The sequence below is a fragment of the Emys orbicularis genome, chromosome 6, assembly GCF_028017835.1.
Source record: "Emys orbicularis isolate rEmyOrb1 chromosome 6, rEmyOrb1.hap1, whole genome shotgun sequence".
NCBI classification, from domain to species: Eukaryota; Metazoa; Chordata; order Testudines; family Emydidae; genus Emys; species Emys orbicularis.
Genome location: NC_088688.1, coordinates 24,006,575 through 24,033,834, shown reverse-complemented (window position 1 = coordinate 24,033,834; position 27,260 = coordinate 24,006,575). Strand labels below are relative to the sequence as shown.

Below are 27,260 nucleotides of genomic sequence, written 5' to 3'. Positions count from 1 at the left end.
TCTGGACTAGGCTTTCCAGGGAGATTGTGGAATCCCCATCACGGGAGGTTTTTAAGAACAAGTTGGACAAACACCTGTCGTGCATGGTCTAGATCTAGATTCTCAAACTGGGGGTCGGGACCCCTCAGGGGGTTGCAAGGTTATTACATGGGGGGGTCGTCAGCCTCCACCCTAAACCCCGCTTTGCCTCCAGCATTTATAATGGTGTTAAATATATTTAAAAGTGTTTTTAATTTATAAGGGGGGGGGGGTGTCGCACTCAGAGGCTTGCTATGTGAAAGGGGTCACCAGTACAAAAGTTTGAGAACCACCGTTCTAGATTCATTTGGTCCTGCCTCAGTGCAGGGGGCTAAACTTGATGATCTCTTGAGGTCCCTTCCAGTCCTACATTTCTATGATTAATTTATCCTGTATTTGGTAGCTCAAGTAGCTGTTTCACTTCTAGTGATCTTGTAACAATAATAAGTACAAAATATTCAGATAGAAGTGTGATTTCCCCCCCCCCCCAGTTGACAGAGTTCCTATTGTGTACTCAGTACAAGAAGTATGGTCTTTGCCCTAAATGATTTATTTAAATGCAAAATGTAAGCAAATATGAATGGTGGAATATCCCTTCAGTGTATAATCTCTGATCAGTAACAGGTAAGGAAACTTTAGAAATGACTTTTCTTTCCCTTTAGAGAGCAAGGCCTTGTGGTTAAAGCACAGAACTTGAAATCAAGGGATCTGGATTCTGTTTCCCAGCTCTGGCACTTCAAGTTATGAGCCAGTGATAATACTGCACTGGCGTATTGGGAGGGTTAATTCATTTATCTTTGTAAAGTGCTTTGAAATCATACCAGGAAAGGTGATTTCTGGAGCAAATCTCCCTCCTCCTCCTCCTCCTCTGTGGGTGCTGAGGTCCCCTAGGCAGCAGAACCTGTGTGGATCATTGAAAGCCAGGGGAGTGCAAGCTTTGGGGAGGGCTGTGCAGGACATGCACAATACCTATCTGACACAGAGCTCTGTTCTGTAGCAGTTCTCTGTCAAAGGAACAGTGGAGATGGCTCTGTGGATCCTTCTTCTCTGGATCTCTGGAGGGGGCATGTTCGGCCCATAGTAGCGTAAGTGACTTTACAGCTATTCAGCAGTCTGGGAGAAGCATTTTTGCTTCCCACTACCATGGAGAATGAGCACGCAACCCAGTATTCAGGCTGTTTGCTGAATGGAAGGATGTGGGCCTACGTGCTTAGTATTATAATTGCCTTATAGCAGTAAGAGTAGTTTCGTTTTCAAGCCAAACCTATGCCCCAGCCCACGAGACATGGGCACCCATTTTCTCTACTTTCCCTGGAAAGATAATCCTTCACTCATGGATAGTTGGGAGCTCTCCAGATAGCCAGGAGCTGAGTTCTGCTAATCTTCATATACACTTCCCCACCCCCTCCTTTCCTAACTTGTGATCTCAGCGGCAGGAAAGTATGTGAGCCCCTCCTCCACCCCAGACCTTTCCCTCTCAGCATGTGAGCCAGGCTCCCTGTCATCCAGAGCTAGAACAAGCCTTCTCTGAGCCACTTACAGGAACATCAGGCTTAGCTAGTCCAATGACTTTAACGAAACAGGATTTCAGTGCGGGACTTCCACCACCATCTGAGCTGGGCATTGCTGGCATGGACAGCAGCAGAGGGAAGGAAAAAGCTGTGTTGGAATCCTTGGCAGGAGGAGACCCCTTTGGATCAGTGGAGCCTGTCAAAAAGCCCTCGGGAAGGCTGATTATGCACAGCATGGCCATGCTCGGCCGGGAGTTCTGCTATGCAGTGGAGGCTGCCTTTGTCACCCCGGTGCTGCTCAGTGTGGGGCTGCCCAAGAGCCTCTACAGCCTGGTGTGGCTCATCAGCCCCATCCTGGGCTTTGTGCTGCAGCCTGTGGTGGGATCAGCCAGTGACCACTGCACCTCTGGCTGGGGCAAGCGGCGCCCTTACATCCTGGCTCTGGGCATTATGATGTTGCTGGGTATGGCTTTGTACCTCAATGGGGACATGATGGTCTCAGGTGAGTGAGCTGCACGTGCTGAGCTAATAGACAAAGCTCATCCTGCTTCTTGAACCAGAAAGAAAAGACGGTTTTTTTTTTGTCTGTAAATAAAGGTGAGAACAGGGACATCACATTACTTGGTCTTGCTGAAAGAGCTGGGGAACAACATGATCTTTTCCAGGTTCCCCAATGCTGCCTGTTATTTGCCAGATTGTTCTGTACTCTGTATGTGCGAGTACAATTTATTGTATGTTGGTGCAGTTGCTTCAAAGTTCATCTAAGTAATGTCCAGGCCCAGACAGGTTTAAAGAGCTAACACATGACTCGTTTAATTTGACAGTAGATTTTATTTGTATGGTTCAAATCTGGTATCTGCAACTGAATAAGTATTGCCCTTCCCCGCCGCCCTGCTCCAAAACCTCTAAACCAGGGTTGGTGTTCATAGCAAAGAAAGTAATTATTCATGCATGTGCTTCATTTGGGAACGTGTAGTGCTGGTGAATAATAGATAAGAACAACTCCTTGGGGATTATTTTGCATTGGAAATCTTGAGCACAACTCTGTAAGAATAACATCCTAGAGCCCATTATGTTTCAGCTCCAGATGTAAGTGATTGAAGTTTAGCAGCCCAGGTGGAAAGCTACCTTTGCTATTATAATGGGCTATTCAGGAGAAGAGTACATTTCTCTAAACCAACATCTGCTGTGCTGCTAGCTTTCCTTTGAGCTGGGTTAACTGGGATGTGTGTACCCAGATGAAGACAGTGTTTGCAGGCACTGAGGGAGAAATAAAATATCACTGTCAGGGTCACGGCTCTGTTGCATTTAGTCTATAAACTACTGCAAAGTAGGGGGCTGTTGTAAGAGTGAGTTTATTTTTCTTTTTGCAGCTTTGATCCCCGAGCGAGGCAAGCAGCGGACCTGGGCCATAGTGATAACCATGCTGGGCGTAGTGCTCTTTGATTTTGCAGCTGACTTTATCGATGGTCCCATCAAAGCGTATTTATTTGATGTTTGTTCTCATCAGGATAAAGAGAAGGGTCTTCATTACCATGCTCTCCTCACAGGTAAGCAGGCCCCCTTCTCTCATGCACTGTCTCTGGGGGCAGAGAGTGAGCAGTAGGGTTTTTTCCTCTCACTGCACTTCTAATCTTCTTGAAGGAACTGATCATCTGATCCTATGCCTCAGTCACGAGTGATTGTTGCTGGGCTTTTATTCTGGAAAAGGTCAGCTTGTGACTACAGCTGCAGGGATTCTGCTGCCGAAAGCTCCACACATAGACTGAAAATGACATTTGCAAAAATTCCTACCTAGGGTTAAGGGTGATTGAACAAAGTTGCTCAACATTCTCCCTTCCCCACTTTTCAAAAAGACATATTGAGTTTTGCAGCCTGTTTTGAGTCCCTCCCTGCCCCCCCCCCCCCCAGGCAAAAGTTAGTGAATATCATCTGGATTCAGTGTCCAAAGAAGAGAAAAGTAAAGAACAACTGTTGAAAGGAATAACACTCCTTTGTTAAAAAGAGAAGGAGAGATGCCTAAGCTGCATCGATTGGACCCAAATTTCAGTGGTATTCAGATGCAGGTTGGGGCCAACTTGTTATATAGATGTACAGGCCAAGATGAAGTTAATAGAATCATAGAATTCTAGGGTGGGAAGGGACATCAGGAGGTCATCTAGTCCAACCCCTGCTCAAAGTAGGGCCAATCCCCAGACAGATTTTTGCCCCAGATCCCTAAATGGCCCCCTCAAGGATTGAACTCACAACCCTGGGTTTAGCAGACCAATGCTCAAACCACTGAGCTGTAGATCTGTACATTTTAAGGCCAAATCCAAATTTCCACAAATTTGGGGGGTGTTTGTGTCCAGGGTTTTGGTTCAGTTTGTTACATTTTTATATACTGTGTGAAATTCACTCATGTTGCAGAAGGAGAGGGCAAGGCTCTCTGTTCCCCTTAAGTCCCATGTTGAGGATACACAGGAGATCACAGAAAGTTGCCTGCACTAAAAGGGTCTCCAGCTAGCCCTGGATAGGCCAATATGGAAGGGCTATGATAGGAGCTGACCTGATGGTCTGTGGCATCTATGATTGTTGTTCAATTCCTGAGGATGGAATAGTGGCTACTGGCAAAGATCTGTGCCTGGAGCCCTGGCCCCTAGTTGTGGGAATTTCCTGCCCACCTACATTTTATTCTCATAGAGCCTGATTACTCGGGCTTTTTGCAATTTAAGTTAATTTCATCCATTACGCATACCTAGATAGAAACTGTTTGACAAAGAGCACAACTGTTAGTTACAGGTCTGTCGCATCTTACGCGCATTTAACATGCGCGATTTCAGCTTTACGCGGTCGGCAAAAACAAAACAAAACAAAAAAAAGAGAAAAATAACAATTTTAATCCTGTACCTGTAGTGTGGGCGATTCCGCCCGCCATTGAACTCAATGTAATTTTGACTATACGCAGTTTTCGCTTTACGCGCTAACCGCGGAACGGAACCCCCGCGTAAGATGAGACAGACCTGTATGTGCAAATGAAGATGTGAGTCTCTATAGCACGTACACTACATGCATCCCTTCCTCTTTGAGGTTGTTTTTTCATATGATGACACAATACGGGCCTAATTGCCAAATGCTGAGTTGTGCGGCTGCAAATCTCATTTGTGAGTGACGCTGATCTGTGATGAAACAGACTCCAAATATTAATCTTATTCATTGCTACACAAGAGGAAGGACCATTTTCCTCAAAAAGACATTCTCAGTGTAATCATTATTATTATCATCCATGATATTTCATGTGTCCAGAAGTATTGTAGGCTCAGATCAAGCAAGGATGCAGTCCTTGTGCCGAAAGGCACGCAGTCTAAGTCAACATAACACAATGAATAAGGGTCATAATCAGTCAAACCCCGGTAAAGTGCTTAGTAGACACCAGAGCTTCTCGGTCCACACTGCGAGCGGTTATCCTTGAGAAAAAATACTAGTTACTGTGTTTATTTAATATTGATCACTCAGGGAAAATGTTGATGTTGTTCTTTTTTTAATCCTAAACTAATAATGTATTATTAAAGAGGAATATAGGGAAGTTTTCATATTTCTAACTCCCATGTAAAGATTTATATGCCTAGATGGTGTGGTTATCCATTATGGAGGAATTGTGCAGAGACTATGGGTTTTGTTTCACTTAGGATTTCACTTTGGACTTAAAACATATACATGTTAATGACCCATGCTCTCTCCATTAAGCCATCCGGTCGTCTTGACAGTGTCATAAACTTATACAATGGGGCTCATTTATTAACAAATTATGATTGCTGCCATAAATACTGATGGGTGCAGTGCAAAAATGTTTAATTACTGGATTTCAATTTAATAACCAAGTTATAAAAGCTATTATAGAACATGACCCACCAGGCCAGACCCATATGGATATTTAATCAGGAGTTAACATAATATGAGGCATTTGTCTCTTAAAGAGACAGTACCAGAACATATGTAAAATGGAAGTTTTAAAATACATTCAAATTGCAGTTCTTCTAGGGAACATTATATTCTGTGTTTAAGGTTTTTTCAAGCATAGATACACCAAACTTCTGTAAATAAATAATAACCAGTAGTATCTGAGCTTGATCATCTCTTTTTTAAAAAATTTATGGTGGGGCAAATGCAAATATGTCATTTGTCAACCTAAATTTCTGTTATAGGCCTGTATAAATTTTTTTTTGACATGATCCAAAGATACTGTACTGTCTCATGTTATTTAGACCCTGCTGCTTAACAATATAAATACCAAGGCTCCTTGGGGACGTGGAGCTATAAAACAGAAACTATTTTTACATTGGCATAGATTACAAATAAAAGAATATTCTAATGTTACTCGCACTAAATAAGAATTAAAAAAAAATTTATAAGAAAAGAAAAAGGGAAATAAAACCTCAATAAAACATGTAGGGAGCAGGGGAATGATATTATCAATTAAACAGCATTGGTTTGCCCCACACTTTGCAGCAGTGGCACGGCAGTATTGCAGCACTTGCCCAGTGTGCCTTGCTCATAATGTGGGAAGGCCCTTAAAAACCAAGTCTGCAGCCCATCTCGCCCTATGGGGCCCTTTTGTAAATATACAAATTGATTTTGTCAGCATGCCTAGATGCTGCTCGTTTAAATATATTTTGGTGAAATATATTTCCGTACTTGAGCAGACTCCTTAATTCATCAACTGGTTGATGGAAAAACATGATAACTGCTCATTGATGAAACATAGTAACGGCTTATATGAAGAAATTGCTTCTAGTAAAGGTCAGCTACCTGCCATCAGCCAATCATATATCATCTTTGGGTGCCCTGTAACCCCCCCCGGAAAACAATATGTACCCTGACGAAAAACAACACCCCCGCTGGTGCCAAGTACCACCCATGTCAAAACCACCAAGAACACCCCCCACCCAGTAGGCACCCAATTCTCGTAAATAATGAGGAAGCTACCGGGAAAAAGGAACAGACCCCCACTCTTATTTCGCATAAATGACGTATTATTTGTAATATGCTTGCGGTTGGACAGAATAAAGCAGCCTGCGAGCTGCTGCTGAGTGTGACAGTTTTTGGACTGTCATCCCAACGCGTTGGTACGTATTGCAATAAACTGGCCTCAGGCTTGAGTCTGTGAACTAAAATCAATGCGTGGGTGACTTTTTCCACGACAATGCATAGGTAGATCTAAGTGCCTGCGTGCCACAGGGCATGGAGTAGCAGCTGCCAATACAGCCTTTATTTTAATGGTGGTTTTTGACAGGGCCGGCTCCAGACACCAGCTGAGCAAGCTGGTGCTTGGGGCGGCAGATTGTTGGAGGCGGCATTCTGCCCAATCCTAGGGCGGCACGGACGCCTTTTTTTGTTGTTTGTTTGTTCTTGTTCCGCTCCGGCCGCCCTGTAGGGGGCGGCGGTGCAGAGAACCAGAGCGCCCTGCAGGGCAGTCCTCTTCCTTCCCTCCCCGCCGACCGGAGCGGAGCCCTTGCGGCAGGAGGCGGCGCAGCGGGAGGGGCCGCATGGCAGCGCCCCTGCTGTAGCCCTGGCCGCCCCCTTCTCTCTCCCGCCCGCTCCCTCCCTTCCCCCCCCCCCCCCCCCAGCCAGTCCCCCTGCACCTGCGCTCTGGCCACGCCGCAGGTTTTTTTGTTTTTTGTTTGCTTTACCGTTCTGGCTGCCCAGTTTTTTTGTTTTTGTTTTTGCTTGGGGCGGCCAAAAAGCCAGAGCCGGCCCTGGTTTTTGATTTCCCCTTTGGTGGCTGTGTGGTGTGTCTGCCTGTGTGGTAGCAAAATGCAGTGAAAGGAAGCGGCTGCTGGAGCAATAACTGATTATTAAAATCTTATCCTCACACTTCTGCAACTAACTCACCGTTTAGGAATGCGATGGATACAATGCTTATTGTGGTAGTATTAGATTTAATTCAGATCATGGCACTTTCAGTCTAGAGGCCAGGGACTGAGTGGACCGTAGGGGATGAACTCCCATCTCAGCCTCTTGAAATGGTCCCTCCAAATCAGGCTTGAAGAACATTGGGGTGGGGTGTGACGGAGCCTGCACTGCTGTAGTCCATGCTGTACTGCTTGTGGGAGGACTTTGTACCCCAGGGCTGTCAATCCAGCATCTCTTATGAACATCAAATTAAATCATTTCATTATTTAAAAACAACAACAAGCTATTGTGTAAGCACTTGGATTTTTATATCCAGACGAACTAGAATTTAGGAAGCTGTTTCATGTCATGACTCGATAACTATCTATGCCAAGGTGTGAATGGGTCCAGAGCCCGCGGCCTTGTGGTTGCAGTCCCTGGCGGTCACCCCGCCTCGTGGTTGTAGTCTCTGGCGGTCACCCCACTTAGCAATTGTGCTGGGGGAAGTAGGGGAACCTGGGTCCTCCTGCTCCACCAGGTTCCAATCCAGGGCCCTGCGAGGCCTGTCCTGTGGCTTTCACTTTGGAGTGCCTTCCTAGGTCACTTCCTAGCTCCCCCTTCCCTGCAGCAGGCTGCAGTTTGTCCTGGCAAACCTCATGTCCTACCTCCTGGGTTGCCCACCTATCTCCGGCCCATAAGAGCTACTGCTCCCTGACGCTCCTCCTCCTGGTCTGGGTCTGGCTGCGTCATCCTCCAGAACTGGTCTTTCCCCCTGCCCTGTCCATCCCCAACTGGGTTGGCTGGCTCCCCTTTAAATCTGCTCAGCACTGACGGAGGAGTGGGGCCTCCTGAGCCCAGAACTGCTCTTGAATCCTTTGCTGTCCCGTGAGGGGTTTATACACCCAGTCACACAGGGATTCACTAAAAACTCTAATTTCTTGTGATGCCGGGAATTCCCTCATAGATATTGTGACATCTTAATAATAATTCTTCAGTAACATACTGGGGGTTGGGTTTTTGTTTTGTTTTTAATAAATGCCAGTGGAGTTTTCTTTCTTTCTCTCTCCAGGTCTGGGTGGTGCCCTGGGTTACCTAACAGGTGCTATGGATTGGGGGAATTCTGTACTAGGAAGATTTTTGGGATCGGAATTCCAGGTGATGTTCATCATTGCGGCTTTGGTTTTCCTAATCTGTCTTACTGTACACTTGTGCAGCATTCCCGAAGCCCCTCTCAGAGATGACAGTACAGAAACTAAGCTCTTGCTGAAAGTGGATGGACCCTCCGAGTATGGTTCCATCGAGAGCGTCAACAATGGTTATTTAAAACCAGGATATGCTGAAAAAAAGACTTTATCTGAGTTGGGGAAATCCACCGAAACACCACAGACACAGGTAATTGTTTTGCAGCCTGTAACATTCCATTTGGGGAAGGTCATAGCTCCAATCCTGGAGCCTCTGATGCAACTGCAAGTGATGTGGTCAGCTAGACCCTCAGGTTCTCTAGAAAAGTAACATGGAAGCAGTAACATTCTTCTAGGGATAGTTACTTTTCTTCAGTTTGTCATTATCAGCCAGATTGGTGAAAACTACAGGACAGGCAGCATTGTTTAGTGCTTAGAGAAGGCAACTGAGGAGCAGGAAATCTGGGTTTTCTATTCTAGACTCTTCCATGGATTCACTATATAATCTCGGGCAAGTTTCTTAGCCGCTGTTTCCCAATATTTCCCCAGATGGGGTTAGCAGTATACCATTTTGTAATGAGCTTTAACACCATATAGTGTAGAAAGAACGAGAAACCCAGCTGCCCTCTGATACATATGAACAGCTCCCATTGAAGTCAATGGCACATACACATGTAACCTCTAACGGCAAAATATCAGTGTTCACTGCTCTAATTAAGTATGGTATTCAGATCTTGGAAAAGTAAATCCTGGCAATGCTGATTTTGTTTTAATTGCTTCTTAATCAGATACGCCAACTGTGAGTCAGGGGTAAACGACTGACTGCTGCGTTTTGTTACTTAGGGACTTTATATCTATAACTTCTCCAGTGTTCCCCAGGTGGGAGTGGGTGCCGAAGAGTTGTAAATTGGCACATGCATTTTGTACGTTCCACTGAGGCATTTTTTTTCAAGCCAAGGCAACTTGGAAAATCGCTGAGATGATTCTCTCTGAAAAACATGGGAACATTGTGTCTCTAGCATACTGCTAGCCAAGTGAAATAGGCAGTCTTTTTTTTTTTTTGCTGTTATGTTGACTAGAAGTGTTAAGAATCTTCATTGCATTGTTGTGGTATCCTAGGAAAATGAAATGCTAATCTATGTGTTTGGTTCCTACCACGAGTAATGAGCTAGTGAGCTGCTTGTTTTGCTTCCCTTATGTGCAAGTGTCTCTGATTTAAATCTTTGGAAACTAGCTATATCCTGTGGCCAAAATGTTCAGATATGGGTGCTTAACGTTAGGCACCTAAATCCTCATTTAGGTTCCTAGATAAAAGTGGCCTGATTTTAGGTGTGTGTTTGTATTCTGCTTGCACCTTTTGGTTGAGCAACTTGCCAGAGACACAGATGCTGGTATTGAGGGTCTTGTATCTCTCAGTGTCATCTTCCTTTCCTCCACCTGACTTGTAGCATTCTTATGCATCTCATGTTTCTTTGATGTGCATGGCTTAGCAGAATCAGTCCAGACACCCTCGCCTTGCCACAAATGTGTGTACCACTCCAATGCCTCCCTAGAGACACATCTTCTGTCTGTCTCATGCCATATCCGCTGAATGGTTTCCACATTCATTTACTACCACTGCTAAACCACTTAGGTTCCTATTGTTCTGTCCCCCTTTTATATTTTATTTCCAAACAAGCACCCCTTCAGGCTCATATTTGCTCTAGTCTAAGGATCATGCTCTTGCATATTTATTGTCTCGGCAAAAGGTATCAACCTGAAGCCAGGCTGATCTGCCTTCAATGAGACAGGCTTGGATTATTTTTGCAATTCCCTCTTAAACTGATTTCTGTCCTGTATCAAATATAAATTGACGTTGTTGAAAGCTTCTGTGAAAATTTGTGAGTTCAACACCGACCCTTGAACGACACTAAAAAAACCCTACGTTTACAAAATCAGAAATACTATATGAACTAAAAAGCACTTGCAAATTGCTTTATAAAGACCTTTCACTAAAAGAGAAGCGGTTCTGTTAACATAATTTTTGCAAAAAGGAATGATTGTGCTTTTTAAGGGCTACCAGTGAATTAGCTAATCTAATTAATGCCAGTGTGTTGTTCCAAGATTAGATACCTTAAAAGCAATCATAGATTTTCAGTATGTATTATGAATCTTTTGACTAAACTCCTGGTTCTTCATTGTGATTGAGTTGTTATAATATGAATAGACATCTGGACTGAATGCTTGTCCTCTAACATGTTGCCAGATCGTTTAGGGCCTGATTCTGTAACCCTTAGCCATATTGAGTAGCACTTATCCCCATGAATAATCCCATTGATTTCAAATTGATTTCATTGAGAGTTGCTAGGTGCTTGGTGCTTTCGAAAAACAGGTCACATTTAGGTGCATGTGATGGGGACCCCACGGCTCCTGTCCTTTTTGCTTTGCACAGACTGCTCAGAGACCTTCTGTCTTGTAGATACCCCAGTGCAGTTTATTTAGTGTTTCACTCCACCACTTTTCACATACTACTGCGGTCACTGTATTTTACAATGTTATCCAGCTTTGCTAACCCTTCTGCAAAAGGTGGGGGAGAAGGGAAGATGTCTCCTCCCCAAGAACTCCCATTTGCCTCCCTCCCCGCCCACCCGTTCACATGAAAGGGCAGATTTTGGTCCACTGAAGTTTTTTAATTAGCTACAAAGATTTCAGGAGAAACACAAGTGAGGGAAAGATTATTTTAGCCAAACCTAATTGCCTAATCTCGGGCTGTTTGGTAAATTCGTGGGTTTGTTTATTTAATGCCCACCAATACAGTGCTCTACATTGTACAAACAAATAAGCCATGGTACCAATGCCTAATAACATAAAGTCTATTTCAGATTCACATAAAACAGTTCTTGTATGTAGACTGTAAGAAAACCTCTCTTTGTAAATGGTCTTGTAGTTATGGCATTGGACTGGGACTCAGGAGATCTGGGGTCAGTTCAAGCTTTGCCACAAATTGTGTGTGAGCTTGGGCCAGTCATTTAATCTCTCCCTGTGCCTTAATCCTCTGGCTGTCAAATGGGATGATGATATTTCTTTCTCCCACCATTTGTCACATCTTGTCTATTTAGAGCTAAATTGTGACACCTATGCTGAGTACTATCTTACTCCTTGGGTAGTTCCATTGATTTCAATGGGATTATTTGTGATGTAAGGCACTACTCAACACAAATAAGGCTAACACAATCTGGCCTTTGTGTTGTAGGCTCTTCAGGGCAGGGACTTTTTCTCATTGTGTACTTGTACAGTGCTTAGATCCCTGATCTCAGTTGGGGCCCCTAGGTGCCATTGTAATACAAATAAATACCGCTGTTCAGAAAGTTTTTTTTTCCCCATATGGAACATTTTGATTTTTGGAGAAAATATTTTGGCCAAACCCAAAATATGAAAATTTTGAACTGCCACCACGGTGCCTCATGGGCGCTGTAATTCAGGTACCCTGTGCTCTCATTGTTTTCTATACGCCAAGCTCCCTGGCTATAATACATGTCCCATCAGGCACCATGGTGTCACCTCATGGTGAGGTGGTATATAAAGGCAATGTGGCAGCAATGTGTGATGGGAGCTGAAGTCTGGGTGGGGAGACCAGCCCACAGAGGAGAATGGGAACATGGGGCACCTGAACTACGACTCCCAGGAGGCACCTCTGTAGCATTTCACAATAGAAATATTTTGATTTTCAGATTAAACATTTCATTTTCTGCTATTCAGTTTTTCTGTGAAAAAATTGAATTCTGACACTTTGTGAAAAATTCCATTTAGTCGAAACCCCAATCTTCTGCTGAAAAACAGTTTGACAGAAAATTTGGAAATAAATAGTAATATTAATATCAAGAAAGACTACACCATATTGGGCTGATCCAGCTCCCATCAAAGTCATTGTGAGTCTATCCATTGACTTCATTAAATGCCAGCTAACCCATACACTAGTTCTGCTGATACCAAATAGAAAAGAAAGGTACAAATATGTAGTTACTGAACCTAACAAAGAGACTGTCAAGATTGCAGTGACTCTTCCTAGTGAAACAAACAGAAAAGGCCCAGAACTGAAAAAAGCTGAGATCTTGCCGACCCGCTGTCAGCTGTTTTGTTAGTTTTCAAAGCAGCAACACTGTTGTTTGTTTGTTAATTGTTCCTTCCAGGTTCAGACACGGATGACCGTTAAATGCCTTCTGAAGGCACTTTTAAGTATGCCTTCCCACTATCGCTGTCTGTGCGTCAGCCACCTCATCGGGTGGACAGCTTTCCTTTCCAACATGCTCTTCTTCACTGACTTCATGGGACAGGTAAGATATGTACACATCTCCTCACATACCCCAAAAGTAATCTTCTCGTGGGATTGTTTTAAGCACTTGCCTATGCTGTGACAATGATGTCAGGGTCAGTAACTGCTAGAACAGCTGACTGAGAGTTTTGTAAAAGACAGATGAATGCCCTCAGGTCCTCATTATAGAACTAGATCTGTTGGGCAGCGGGGGCGGGGAAGGGCCTCCTGCCTTTTGATGTACATTTGGCTGAAAGAGATAAAATAATGATTTTAATCATGCTTCCTGGAACTTGCAAGGACATCTATTCCCATTTAACTATTTAGAACAAAGCACAGAGATCTGTTGCAAACACACCAGTGCTCTGCTTTGGCTGTAAGGCTGCTCATTGAAAGTGTACTAATTAAAGACCTGCTGCTGCTTTGGAATAGGCTCTGCTTTGGCGCACTGGAGTAGCAGTCGCCATGCGCACCCTTCATCTGGAAGCATAACAGAAAAGCTTCCCTAGGGCAATACAACCCTCTGCAGCTCAGCCCTCTTGCCCCCTTTATGAACAGGCTTCCCCTTCCATGTCCTCTAGACTGTGCTGTGGTGCCTTCTCTGGAGCATGACATCAGCTCCTTGCCATCAGTGATTCCTTGCTTTCAGGGCCCCTGATGCTCTCCCTTCCTCCAAGCAGTTTCCAAACCAGTGGCTCCCCGTCCTCTACCCTACCCACGTGGTTCTCCCTTCTTCTTGCCTCTCTGGCCCCAGCTGCTTCTTTTCAGTCAGGCTCCTGACTACATCCCCAGCAGCTGCTGTCCTTCCCACTGGTTATCCCAACACCTCCCACCCAGCAGCCTGCTTTCTTCGGGCCCCCAACCATTTGCTAGGTGCCACTAGGGGAGAGGGAGTGTGTGTTTCCCAGGAAGTGTGCATGTGAATATATGGCAGCGTGGGAGAGAATGGGTGAGAGGTGAATAAGAGACTAAGTCTGACAGAGAATGAATGGAAGGAAGAGTGTATGCGTGAGTGTAAGGATGAGTCTAAGAGAGAGAATGAATGTCTGTGGCAGAGTGAGAGGGACTGAAAATGACTGACTGTAGGCAAGTGATGGAGGATAGGTGGTTGAAAAAAGGGAGGGATAGGTTGGGAGGAGAAGAGAGGAGGAGGACAAGGAAGAAAGGAAGCAAAAGGCAAAGTGAGAAAAAGGAGAAAACAGAGCCCTAGAGAACGGATAATCCGGAGAGAAGAGGAGGGCAACAAGAAGGGTGGGACGCAAGGCAAGTGTGAGAGGGACTGTGGGGAGCTAGCTGAGGGAGATAAACAGGGAAAAGGGGGAGGAACTTGAGAAGAGAGGAAGAGAGAGATGGTGGGAAACTGGGAGGGAGGGAGAGTCCCAGTGGGTGGGAAGAGGCAAGAACAGGTTAGAAAATAATAAAGAGGGAGGGAAACAGAAAATGGAAGTGAGAGGGGAGAGAAGAAAAGAAAAATAAAGTGCACCACTTGAAGGCTACAGAGAGTTGTGTAATTGGTCTCTAGTTCTCTCCCCACCTGAAGGATATTAGGTCCTACACTGGGAACTCTGGTTCCTTTGGATGTGAGACTCTGTGTGAATGCAGAGCACTCACCTGCACTTTGTGGTGTATTTCAGATAGTATACCACGGAAATCCTTATGCGCCACATAACTCCACAGCTTACCTTACCTATGAAAGAGGAGTCGAGATTGGATGTTGGGGCTTGTGCATCAATGCAATTTCTTCATCGCTCTATTCCTGTAAGTACCCGGGAATGTACTCTGGCACTGTGTTTCAGAATGGGTTTGATACTGTACATCATTTCCCATGTTTAAAAAAAAAAAATCTACGGTGTGCAGTGTTGTTGTAGCTGTGTTGGTCCCAGGACATTAGTGAGACAAGGTGGGTGAGGTGATATCTTTTATTGGACCAACTTCTGTCGATGAGAGAGACTATCTACTGTTTTTTAATATTAAAACCTTTCAGAAATGTTACAAGGACCAGATCCACAAAGGGACCTCGGCGTGGCAAAGCCTAACTTTTGGGCATCTAGCAAATCACAGGAACAAAAATGGGATCCACAAAGCCTGAGCCTCATGTGCAGACTCCCTATACAGTGAATGGGGAGAGACAGGTGCCTTAAACTGTGATTCAAAAGAGCCAGCACACTAGGTGGGGAGCCACCTTAGCTAGCTAATGGGAGATGCTGACAAGAGGGGTGTGTCCTAAGCCTCACCTTTCTCTCAGAGATAGGCACCTGGTCCATGATTGGGACCCTCCTCTCCTGAAGTCAGGTGGCTTATGCACCTAACTCCACAGAAGAAGGAGGGATGGTGGTGCTGTTGCTGCCCACTTTATAACTTTCAGCCTAGGGATGTGGAAGACCCAGGTTCAATCCCCATTTCTGCCTAAGGTGGAGAAAGGATCTGAACAAGGGTCTCCCACCTCTCAGGAGAGGTGCTCTAACTACAGGGCTATGAGCTATTCTGATGTGGGGCATCCTCTTTCTCTCCAGTTTGAAGTTGTGCCTACCCTTTATGGCTCTGAGTCCAAGTTTTCGTTCCATTGCAGTGGGACTACTCAGGAAGTGAGGTACTATTCAACAGGAGAGGTGGCCCATAAGTATTAAAAATGACCCAAAGGCGAATGCTGGAGGTAGAATGGATACACTGGGGATAGTTCTAAGGTTCTGTTTCACCTAGCAATCCTGCCGCTGTGGCCCATCTCTTCATGGCCTCTCCCCACCGGTGCGCCTCACAAGAGAAAGTCATCACAGTGTATTGCAAGACCTTGCGATAAAAATGAATCTTGCCCTGCAATATCATTGTGTAAATGTGTTAGCCCAGGGCCAAAAATCTGCTTGGCATGGTGATAAGGGAATAATATATAAAAACTGTTCAAAAAGCTTTCACTTTCTCTGTAGGCAGAAAAGTGAGTAGACTTTTGGAGGGCTGAGCTATGCATCTAATAAAAAGGCCTTATTGTAATCCTGTGTAGATCCTTTCCTTTTGGCTCTCAATTGCAGATATTTGTGTAATACCTCCTTCAACTCCAACAGGAATGTCTAAAACTGATGTCAAATGCTCCTGATGTCAAACAGTGGATCTGTTTGTCTTCATCCCAGCTTGTCAAAGAGATTCTCTTATAACTGAATGCTCGAAAGAAATACTATTGCAATTACTAGGTTGGGTTATTTTTAGTCTCAACAGTTTTTCCCCCCTTTCTTTTCACAGACTTGCAAAAAGCTCTTCTGCCTTGTATAGGATTAAAGGGACTTTATTTCATTGGATACCTGCTTTTTGGGATAGGCACTGGGTTTATTGGACTGTTTCCCAAGGTATATTCTACTCTGGCTCTGTGCTCGCTCTTTGGAGTCATGTCCAGCACACTGTACACTGTCCCGTTCAACCTCATTGCAGAATATCACAGGGAGGAAGAGGTGAGTTTAATGTCTAGGTAAAGAAGGAATTGGTATTTGCCTTGTTTTGTTTGGTCCATTTTAACTGGAGAAGGGGATTTATTTTCATTTCAAATGGTGCCACGGGGGGAGGTGGAGTTTCAAATGTACAGAGCTTCAAGAGTGTGGTGATAAACAATGCTAATATTACAAATCATTTGCCATTATAAAGCACTTTTCACCTGAGATCTCAAAGAACTTGAGAAACATAAATGAAGCTTGTGCCAACCTTGTGAGAGAGGTAAGGACTGAATCAGTTTAGGGAACTGTGGCACAGAGGTAAGGCCCCAGTCCTGCAAGTCACTCAACTCAGGCAAACCCATGTGTTTGCATGGAACCCCACTGATGCCAATGGGTTTCTGCAAAGGGTGTTTGTCATGTTGTGGGGTGCAATCCAGACTAGTGAGGGATTGTGTCACTGCCTGCCCTGTAATCCTGGGTGCCTTAAATGTTCTGCTGCTGTGGCTCCCAGCCTGGTCACCAGTAGGCAGCAGACAAGCATTGCACTGAGCATCTGTGTATTAAGCAGCTCCAGTTCAGCAACCCTAATTCCAGTAGCCTGCTATGCTCTGGTCTCCACCAGCCTTGGTCACTACTCGCCAAGTGACTCCCACACACTCCCAGTCCCGACTTTGCAGAGCACGGGGTTTGGGGAAATGTCCAGCCCTTTCCTGGACCATTCAGAGAAATATTTCATTTGCTCCTCTAAAGAGACTGGAGTTAACAATCGCTTTGATTCACACAAAACACTGGGTTGGCTTAGGTTACAAGTAAAACAAGTTTATTAACGGAAGGAGATAAGATTTTACGTGGTACCAAGTAGAAGGAATAAAGTTAGAAAGGGTTACAAATGAACTAAAGTAAAAATAAGCTTTCCAGTGACTCTGACTTAACAAAATCACAGTCTTGGTTCAAAGTAAGGTTCTTCTCACACTTCCTTCCAGCAAGATGGCTGGCCTGCCCCTTGGTCAGGATCTCCCACAAAGCCCAAGTGCTTGGTTCCTTTGTCTTCTTAGGTGACAGCTCACTTGAGGATCTTCCCCTCCCCCCCTTTTATAGTCCAGTGAACCTTTGAAATGGATTCTTCTGAAGGTTACCCCTTCCCCCCAAAATAAAGTTCATTCAAGCTGTGAGGAAGGAGACATGGAGTCTGGTGGCTAAGGAAATTCCATGCTGGTTTCTTCCCCTGATGGTGTTTGCTAAAATGAAAATTAATCTGTTTCTGCCCACTCTGCTGCAAATAAATGGCCACTTGACATGTGATTGGCAAACGACTCTGATGATACCTGGCTGGAGGTGTTGGCTTGTCTTTTGTTTGGGAGAAACCTGTTTACACACTCCCCAGACTTATCTGGTAAACACATTTTAGTCTCACATTTTCTTCATGTTTGTATGGTCCCTTGAGCATTTATTGTGCATATCCCACACAAGACTATTAATGATCAGCGTGTTATTGGTTTTTCAGTGATACCTTACACGATACATATCAGGTACAGTTTATGACATTAATGAGTTGGGGTACACGGAACTGGTCACACCAGCTGAAACTCTCTACCAGATCTCAGGGAATCCCTGCTCTCTGGCATTGGGATGCTTTTAGGTACAGTGTCCACACAGAGCTCCTTGCAGGATTGGATCTGAAGAGCTTGTCCACACATGACGTCTTTCTGATATAAGGTAGGGTATGAATTTAGAGTGGAATAGCTGTTCCAGAATAACTCCATGTGTAAACAAGCCCTAAGTGACTTACCTGAGGCCACATAGGTAGTCAAGGATGGAGTGGAAATATAACCTACAAGCTGTGGTTCCATCTTGTGCTTTAACCACTAGACTACACTTCCTCGTGAGCAGGAGGGGGAAACATTCAGCATTCTGAGACAGGCATTTGTTTATCATCACATGTTTTTTAAATCCAGGTGTGGTACATATTTGAACAGTGTTTAGCACAAAGGGGCTCCAATCTCTGATTGGGGCTCCCAGAACTGCTATCATACAAATCAATAATCATATACAACATACATAATCGGTTTTACAAGCTAGGTCTGTGCACAACTCTGTTCCTGCAAGCAAGCCTGGGGGCTGGATCCTCATCTTGTATAAATCAGTGAAGCTCTATTTACATCAGTGGAGCTGAGCCAGTGTACACTAGCTGAGAATGCAGGTGAGTCCCTAAAGTATATAACCAAAACGTGTAAGGAAATGTAAATAGCTTAGTTAACTAAAAGTATTATACAAATGATTTGTTAAAAGAAATGGAACTTTATGCACTTCAGCATTAAATTATCTGAATAAAAAAATAAGGTATTTGTTATGCTAGAATAGAGATTTATAGGAAAATGAACCAGCCTGTAGTGATACAATAATTGCCCTACCAGATCAAATTTAGCCTTGCATCCTGTCTCTGAGAGTGGTAGCACCAAATGGTTTAGAGGAAGGTACAAGAAATCCTATAGTGGACAATTATGGCATGCCCTGCCATTGGTGACATTTCTTCCTGACCTCTGTGAGAGGCTCATACCTTGAAGCATGTGTGTCATCCCTTTAAAAACTGCTTTTATCCTGTATAGTATAAGCTTCTCATTATCCATATAAATGTTTGGAATCTGTGTGCAAGCCTGCACAGTGGGAAATACAATTCCAAAACCTTGAAAGGACTTCATTTCTTATGCTCAATTATATCATCTTACTCTGCACAGCAGGTCCTTCATGTCATGTAAGTTAAGGTGTTAAGCTCTTTAAAAGAAAGTTCTCTCAAGTGTCTTAAGTTGGTGAGAGACTCTGAAACATGAAAGATTAATAAGAATTTGGAGGACTTGATCTTTAGAAAAGTTTTCAATATAGGCTGGAACTGGAAACTTTGGGGAGATGAATAAATGAAATGCGAGCAAAGCAAATCATAATATAGTATATATGGCTGCAAGCAGTGCGTGGCTAGATTGAGTCAGTGAGAGTACAGCAACTATAAGAGCAAGTGAAACTGCAACCTGACACTTGAAAGATGACTTACAGAAAGCTCTTATTCCAATGAATCCTTGGAGGGTATTTTTAATGTGGTGGAACATTTCCCAGAATTGACTTTTAATTTTGCCAGTTAATTTCTCTGTTCTTGGCAGCCCAGATCAGTTGTCACTAAGTATTTTAGAAAGACTTAATAAGGGATGGGGATGAACCACAAAGCTAAAATGTGGGGGAGGAGAGGAAAGGGAAACTGAAACCAAAGTTTCAGGTTAGCCCATTATACGAGATGCATAATGCAAATCTAGCTCTGGGCAGGTTCAGGGATGCTGGATTCAGACCCATCTGTCACTAGATGTAATTGAGTTAAAAGTTATGCAAGTGGAAATGTGTAGTTCATATTTAATAAGCCAATGTCCTCAAAGAGATAATCAGAAAAGAACCAGTTGTTTCTGCTTTGATGCCTGCTTCTTGATTTAACTCTGTTGGATGGTATGGTTTCACCAGTTCTGAAACTAACAAAGTTAGTTTTAATCTCAAACCTTCTAAAATATACAAGCTAGAGTAACGAAAAAGCATCTCATAGTTGGCTGTATTTGTTAAAAAACTGATGTACCTGTCTTTGGAACCGTAGGCACATCATGGGAATAAACACAGCCCAGTAAAACATTCACCATTTCAATAAAAACTATGATTTGAGTCCAAAATCCCCCAGATGACTTGCTTTTTGCATGACGTAGTCAAAAATAAATGTGGTTGGATCACGTTATTCAAGAAAAGCATAGAACAAAGAGCAGACCTTTTTAATCAATGGGCTTTCTATGAAAACGGAACTGCACCAGGATGTAAACTATTGGCCTCTCAATTCCACTTGTGTATTGAGCACAAAGCTCGCTTGTTCCCTGTTATTTGAGTATGGTTATCTGTAGCTGATTTGGAAGACACTCGGGATAGGATCCATGATGGGACTTAGGTGTTGTAGTGCTGAGAGTCACAGCCCCTAACTTTAGATGGGAATGAATGAGGAGGAGGAGGAGGAGGTGGTGATGCCCACCCTATAACCCAGTGGTTCGAGCACTAGAGAATAATTCCCTCAGGCCCAATGACTATTTAAGTATTTATCCACAGTCATTGGGCTGGAGCGCAAGCAAGTGAGGGAATGACTCTGTAGCCTAGTGGTTAGGACACCTATGTAGGAGACCCTGGGTCCAGTCCCCCTGCTCCAGTCTCTATTTAATCCAAAGTGGAACAGCTTCAAGAGGAGAGACTGAGGCAGTCACACTTTAGACTCTCCCAGAACTCACTGGTTTGAGCACGCTCCTGAGAGGTGAGAGACCCACTGTGCTCCAATCCCTTTTTCCCCTCTGACAGAGGTGGGGGATTGAACTGGGTCTTCCACATTCCAGGCCAGTGCTCTATCCAATGGGCTAAAAGTTATAAGGTGCCTCCCCTTCACCCACCCCCTCAATTTTGAATGGGACCTGATCTGGTAGGCATGCTCAGAGGCCGCCGACAGGATTGGGCCCTGCACCTCACTTAGGCCTGGTCCACACTAACCCCCCACTTCGGACTAAGGTACGCAAATTCAGCTACGTTAATAATGTAGCTGAATTCGAAGTACCTTAGTCCGAACTTACCGCGGGTCCAGACGCTGCAGGCAGGCTCCCCCGTCGATGCCGCGTACGCCTCTCGCCGACCTGGAGTACCGGCGTCGACGGCGAGCACTTCCGGGATCGATCCGGGATCGATTTATCACGTCTAAACCAGACGCGATAAATCGATCGCAGAAGATCGATCGCTTACATCCGGACCAGGAAATAAGTATAGACGTACCCTTAGGTGGCCAAATGTGCCCTTCTTCCCCTGGTTTGTGAATCGCTCTGGAGCGTAGGTGGGAGATAGGCATCTGGGCATTCAGAGTGGGGCAGCTGTGCACATGGTCCAAAACGTAGGTATCTAGGGAACTTTGGCAGTGGAAAGTTACGCACCAAATGAGTTTAGGCACTTACAGGGATAGGCGGCAACCAAGTGGGAGGGCCAAGTCACCTCTACAGTGGGAATAGGCTGAAGAGTGTTGTGGGGAACTGAGGCTGACCCTCACCACAAGAGGGCTCTCCAGGATGATGAGTCATGTAGCAATTTCCCATAGTTTTTTTTTTAAATTGAGTCTGAGTAGCATTTTGAAATACAATATGAAAAGCACTTAAAGAAATCAACAAGCATACTTAACAGCACAGGGCGTTCTCTCCTGATCTCTTGCTCTTTGATCTTGCAGTGAGCGCTTACCGCAAATCCTCTGTGTTCAGGAGTCTGCAAGAGGGGCAAAGTGAATCTATAAATTATCACTTAATTTTAGTTTCACAAAGAGAAGCAGAACTCAGTCCACACATAAGAATTAAGACAAATCTTGTGTTTTGCTACTTAGAAATAAATGGATTTTATGGTTTTGCACCAGCTGTTTGACCCCCAGCATTGATAACAGTTTTTGTTTTGCAGAACTATAGACTATAGATGGTTTTCAGATATGAAGGGCTAAATCCAGCCTTGTGCTAGGCTGGTACACTGCAGGCGAAGGTAGAATGGCTGCTGTTCAGCATTAAGCACTAACTAGTGGCATGGTGAGGTTGTGGTATGGACTGCTCAGAGACCCACCAAAGTGCACTCCCCACCACGGTACCCCATTACAAGGGATCTTGGTGTGTGTGTATGGGTAGGATTCCTGTTGCTTAGGATACTTCACCTGGGTGCAAGTAAGGCTGTTGTTTTGACACTGAACCTTTTAAATAGGTTGGGGCCTAGACTAGATTCCCTCTCTCCCATATGTTTACTGTGACCGCTGCGATCAGCCCAGGAAGCAGGGCAGTCTTGGTGCGTGGTCCTCTATTGTGGAATTCTCTTCCTGGCTTGGTTTGCCAGAGGCTGAATCTGCTGACCTTCAAGTCATGCTGCAATGTCCATTTCCCCCCGCCCCCAGGCTGGGCGTGGCTATAGAAGAAGATGTGTTGGGAGAGGGTAATGGGACAGTTGAGGGTTGTGTAGAGATTTGGAGAGTTTGTCATTGTTTGTAAGGACTGTATCTGAATGATTGATTTCATTCTGTAACTACTACACATGCACCCAGGGCATGGGACTAGCACATCTTAGACACCAGAAGACTAAAGAGAGAGCAAGCAAGCCAGCATCCATTGTTGGCAGCAGCTATCTCATGATCTGGCAATAGCTGCATGTAATACAATGGTTTCCCTTCAGAACACTGTAGTCGGTGGTTAGAACACTGACGTGGGACTCAAGACATAGGTTCTATTTCTGATTCTGCTGCTGGGTGATCTTAGGCAAATCATTTTGCTGCTCTGTGCCTCAGTTTCCCCACCTGTAAAATGGGGAGAATGATAGTGACTGCCTTTGTAAAGCATTTTGAAATCTACTGATGAAAAATTCTGTACAAGAGCTAGGTATTATTGTGTATTAATCAGTTGTCTCATTTGATTGGGTTTCATTTTATGCTTATTTGCAGAATCAAAAGGAACAGAATGGAGGAGAAGCTGAGGCCACTGGAAGAGGGAAGGGAATTGACTGCGCGGCTCTCACTTGCATGGTGCAGCTGGCACAGATCATTGTTGGAGTGGGTCTGGGGTTCTTGGTCAGTGCTGCAGGCAGTGTAATAGTGGTTGTGATTTGTGCATCTGCTGTGGCATTAACAGGCTGTTGCTTTGTTGCTTTCTTTGTTCGGTATGTGGAATAGAACAGTGCAAAGATGAAGGAAGAAATCCCCACAGGAACATTGTCATTCTTGATCTGTATCCATTGGGTGCAGTTTCTACACTGATATTTTTATAGCACGCTCTTCTTTCATTGGCTGGAGTGGTTAAAATTCCAGGGCATTATTTCTCCAGAGTGGAAATACGTGGTAAAATTGGTGGCCTCACTTCTCAGGCTGTAAGATCTCTCCATGACTTTCCTTCCTCTGCCCCAATTTTGTGTTAACATGTAAGCCACTTTCATACATGGCAGTGTAATGCTCTTCATCATTAGTGGTAATGCTCATCATTAGCCAAGCTGGAGAAGAGAAGAGATGAAATGTGTGGCAAAAAGAATGTATCCAGTAAGAGTGAAAGCTGGGGTTACTGATCCCAAACTCCAAGGAGGTACTTTTAAGATGGGGGTTCTTAACCTGGGGTCATGGTCCCAAGGAGGTGTCAAGGAGTCACACCCAGTGCTTAATTTGTGCCAGGGCTGAACCCCGGCACCTCTAGGCTTGGCAGTTCATAGCCCCGGCACCTCTGGGCTTGGCAGTTCATAGCCCCAGCACCTCTAGGCTTGTCACATCAGTTATGAAAGTAAAAAAACTGCTTGAGCTCCAGCACCTAATTGCTTGAGCCCCAGGACCTTCATTAGAGATTAAGCACTTGTCACAACCACTGTGTCCTTTCAGTATTGCCAAATGGGAGAGGGGTTCTGGCTAGATGAGGAGCGGGCGTAGTATGGAAAAGTGGATCCTGGTGTGGAAAAGGTTGAGAAGTCCTACTTTAAGGTATATCCCACTACTGGACAGCTTTATGTGGTATGTTGTGCTTATATAAATGTGAAAGAAAAACATAGAACAAGATTTTCAAAAATGGATGCCTAGAGACAGGCTCCTAAGTCTATATTGAGGCACCTAAATAGGGAGTCAGTGGGAAGCTGCTGGGAGTTGAGCAACTTTGAAAATCTAGCCCCTTGTTTAAATGTCTAAAATTAGGCACCCATTTTTAAAAAATCTTAGCCAAAAATTCTAAAATTTGTGAGCCACCTAAAATGTTCAAGCTGAATGATACAGTACTTACCTTAACTGAATGAATTCAGACCTGTTTGCTCTCCTGTTTTGCACATAAGAGTCTAACTTGATCAAATTCTTGTTTTGCTTCTTTCACAGCATTCAACAGAATATTATTGTAACTTAATTCAGTTCCACAAAGCATGACCATGAATTGTTCTATATCCACACCTCAAACCAATATATTAAATCCTATAGGCAAACCAGTCTACTTTTATTTGAGTACAGAGTTTGCATCTTTATTTTCATTAAAACACCAGAATTTGTTACAGGGAGCTTCTCCTGAATCATTCCATCCAGATTCAAGTCAGTTTCAAATTGGACCATAAAAAGTTAAGATTAAAGATATCTGAATGAGCTTTAGAGACCTGGTTCTGTATTCCTTACTAACTGGAGTCAAGTTTGCTGTACTTAAGAAATACTGGACCAGACCTGTTATTAAGTTGTATTCCTGGCTAAAATGTATCCAGAAGGAGCATTGAGCTGCTTGCTTCCAAAGTGCAGCATTTGTTGCCGTTCCTATCCATGTCCCATGTTACGTGCTAAGCCACATGAAGCCTTCTGTTAATGCAATATTATTACACAATCCCACAGTGAGGGATCGTTGCCAGATATTTTTTCTAAAAAGTACTGTATGGTTCTGACCAGCACCATTCAGTCAAATGTGTTATTGACTTCATCGCACAGCGAAGTACCAGCAAGCGGCATGAAGTGACAACCCTGTGCGTGTTGCTCGGTTTTTGATTTGAGTGCTTGGGTGTTTTTGTATTGACATGCCACCTTGATGCATTCTTTTATGGTTTTCGACTCTGCCAAGCATTTCACATCATGTTATAAAACTCTCTTTCGCTCTCCCTGTCATTGTGACGGGGTGTCCACCCCACACAAGGCAGAGTAGCTTGTTGGGCTGCACTTCAGAGACAGTCAAGGCCTGAAAAGCTAACTGATGATGGATCCCAGCTGGACAGGGGCAGGCTGTTCTTAGAATCAGAGAATCATAGAATATCAGGGTTGGAAGGGACCTCAGGAGGTCATCTAGTCCAACCCCCTGCTCAAAGCAGGACCGATCCCCAACTTGTATAAAGCCAGCAAGCTGAGAGCAGAAGAGGGCTGTAAGTGGCTGAAAGTAGCATGCAGTCTCTCCCTGGGAAAAGGGAGGTGTGTCTGGAGCTATAGAGTCTGGCAAGAAGCCAAAGAAAGGAGTAGTCTACAGTTACTCCCTGGGAGGAGGGAGTTTGGGCCGGTAAACACAGAGGAGGGGTCTAGAAGATAGAGCAGGGAAGTAGGAATGAATCTAGGGAAATAGCAACAGGGTTTGGGAGCAAGCAGCCTGGAGTTCCTTGACAGAGGGTCCCTGAACTGGAACCCGGAGTAGGGGATGAGCCTGGGTTCCCTGACAGCCACTGAGAAAGTAATGTAGGACCTGTCCTTGGAGCAGAAGACTTGTCTAGAATGGCATGTGGGCAGCTGACTAAGTGGGACTTTGATACCCCGGAAAGGGAAGACTATACAGGGAGCTGGCCAGAGGGCTGAGACGTGAAGAGGGAGAGCTGCGAGTCCTGGAGAGCAAGGGGTGGGGGAGGCCGTGTGAACAACGGTTGGAAGGGGGGCATCGGACCTGAGTGGAGCTAATTCCTGGATCTAGCTAACAGGAGGCACCCAACAGTAAGCCCTTGGAGGTCAATTATCAAACGTGTTTCCTTGCTGACATTTGGGACTTCAGTTAAGACTCATACTGGGGAATTCCAGTCTCAATCCTTGGGCATCTGCATGGTGTACCTTTCCCCTCTCCCCCAACATTGTTCTCATCCCTCCTGACAGCACAGCTCATGACACCCCCCCCCCATTGCATTGCTGCCCGTTAACCTCTCTCCCTTATTACATCTGCTGTGTGATTATGGAGAGAGAGCATCAGTGGAGTCAGGCTGGGGGGCTCAAAGGGTGGCTTGTCAGCTCTGCAGCATGTTCTCCCCTCCCACCTGATCTTGCTGAAGTCCATTTACCAATGCTGTGTTGCATTTGTGCTCCCATAGCCAGGGATGGGACAGAAACTAAAACACATCCCCTACTTCTTTAAGACTCCAGAATAATATTCCCGCTGAAGTGTCTCCTACACAAAAAGGCATCCACCCCAAAATACAAATATCCTGATTAGAAAATGGAAAAATTCCAGGTGTGTGCATCTTATGGAAAAAACCTTTTAAATGGCACCAAAACCAATCTTAAATATTACAGGTCCTAAGCAGGAAACAAAGGTTCGCTTCAGCACTTTGAAAATGTTACAGATATTGAACATGTTCACTGTAGTACCATTCATTTCAAGGGTTCCACCAATTCTGCCCTTTTAATTTTATTTCAATGCATGGACCAAATTATAAATAGCATCAGTTACTGCATTTAATAGCAGACTGATGGGTGTTTTTAATTGAATAACATGGGCTATGAAGTCAAGAAGAAATTGAGCTTGGTACTGGTCATCCAGTTTTACCTTGATATAAATAGGATCCAATATATAAAGACCTGATGTGGAGTATAACCAAATAGAGTGAGAGAGAGAGCGAGTGTGTGTGTGTGTGTGTGTGTAGGCAGGCACCCTGTTCAGGTGTTTGTCTAACCCAGTTGTTCTCAACCTGTGGGCTGCTTGTGGCCCAATCATCACACAGCTGTGGCCCATGTGACATCCTCAGGGCCATACAGGAAGAATATGTATTTACACCTGGGGGAATTCTGTGCCACTGTGCATGTGCAGAATTCATGTCCGGTGCAGAATTTTTCCCCCCCGCAGAAAATACATTCTACCTGAGAAATGCTGCAAGCCTGCCTTTCACTCACCAGAGGCCATTGTGGCACCAGAACAGCTAGCAGCTGGCTGCATTTATCAGAGCACCCTGCCCATTGAGCCAGATTAGAACAGACAGAGTGGGGCACATGGGGCTACTGGGGGTCACAGACTGGGGTTCAGAATGGCTAGTTGGGGGGACAGACTAGGGCTTGGGTTCAGGAGCTAGTGGAGTGACAGCATTGAGCCAGGAGCTGAATGGCAGGGGTGCTGCAGGGCCACATGGGGCAGGAAGGAGGGGGCTGCAGGGACACATGGGGAGAGGGCAGATGTGCCCAACTGAATGGAAGAGGCTTGGGATCAGCAAGGGTCTGCATGGGGGAGGC

The 27,260-nt window shown here is 44.7% G+C and overlaps 1 protein-coding gene across 1 annotated transcript; it reads left to right on the top strand.

Moving 5' to 3' along the window:
- The first annotated feature begins 1,583 nt into the window (after positions 1-1,583).
- SLC45A2 (solute carrier family 45 member 2) lies at positions 1,584-23,024 on the top strand. The gene is made up of 8 exons (XM_065406774.1): positions 1,584-2,031; positions 2,903-3,079; positions 8,470-8,758; positions 12,107-12,116; positions 12,751-12,894; positions 14,507-14,630; positions 16,104-16,309; positions 22,797-23,024. The coding sequence occupies exons 1-8, from the start codon at positions 1,584-1,586 to the stop codon at positions 23,022-23,024; spliced, it is 1,626 nt and encodes a 541-aa protein (XP_065262846.1).
- Positions 23,025-27,260: the final 4,236 nt, after the last annotated feature.

Coding starts and splice junctions, on each gene's coding strand:
- SLC45A2 (XM_065406774.1), top strand. CDS start 1,584: ATGACTTTAACGAAACAGGATTTCAGTGCGGGACTTCCACCACCATCT. Junction 3,080..8,469: donor TTACCATGCTCTCCTCACAG/GTAAGCAGGCCC, acceptor TTCTCTCTCCAG/GTCTGGGTGGTGCCCTGGGT. Junction 14,631..16,103: donor TTCTTCATCGCTCTATTCCT/GTAAGTACCCGG, acceptor TTCTTTTCACAG/ACTTGCAAAAAGCTCTTCTG.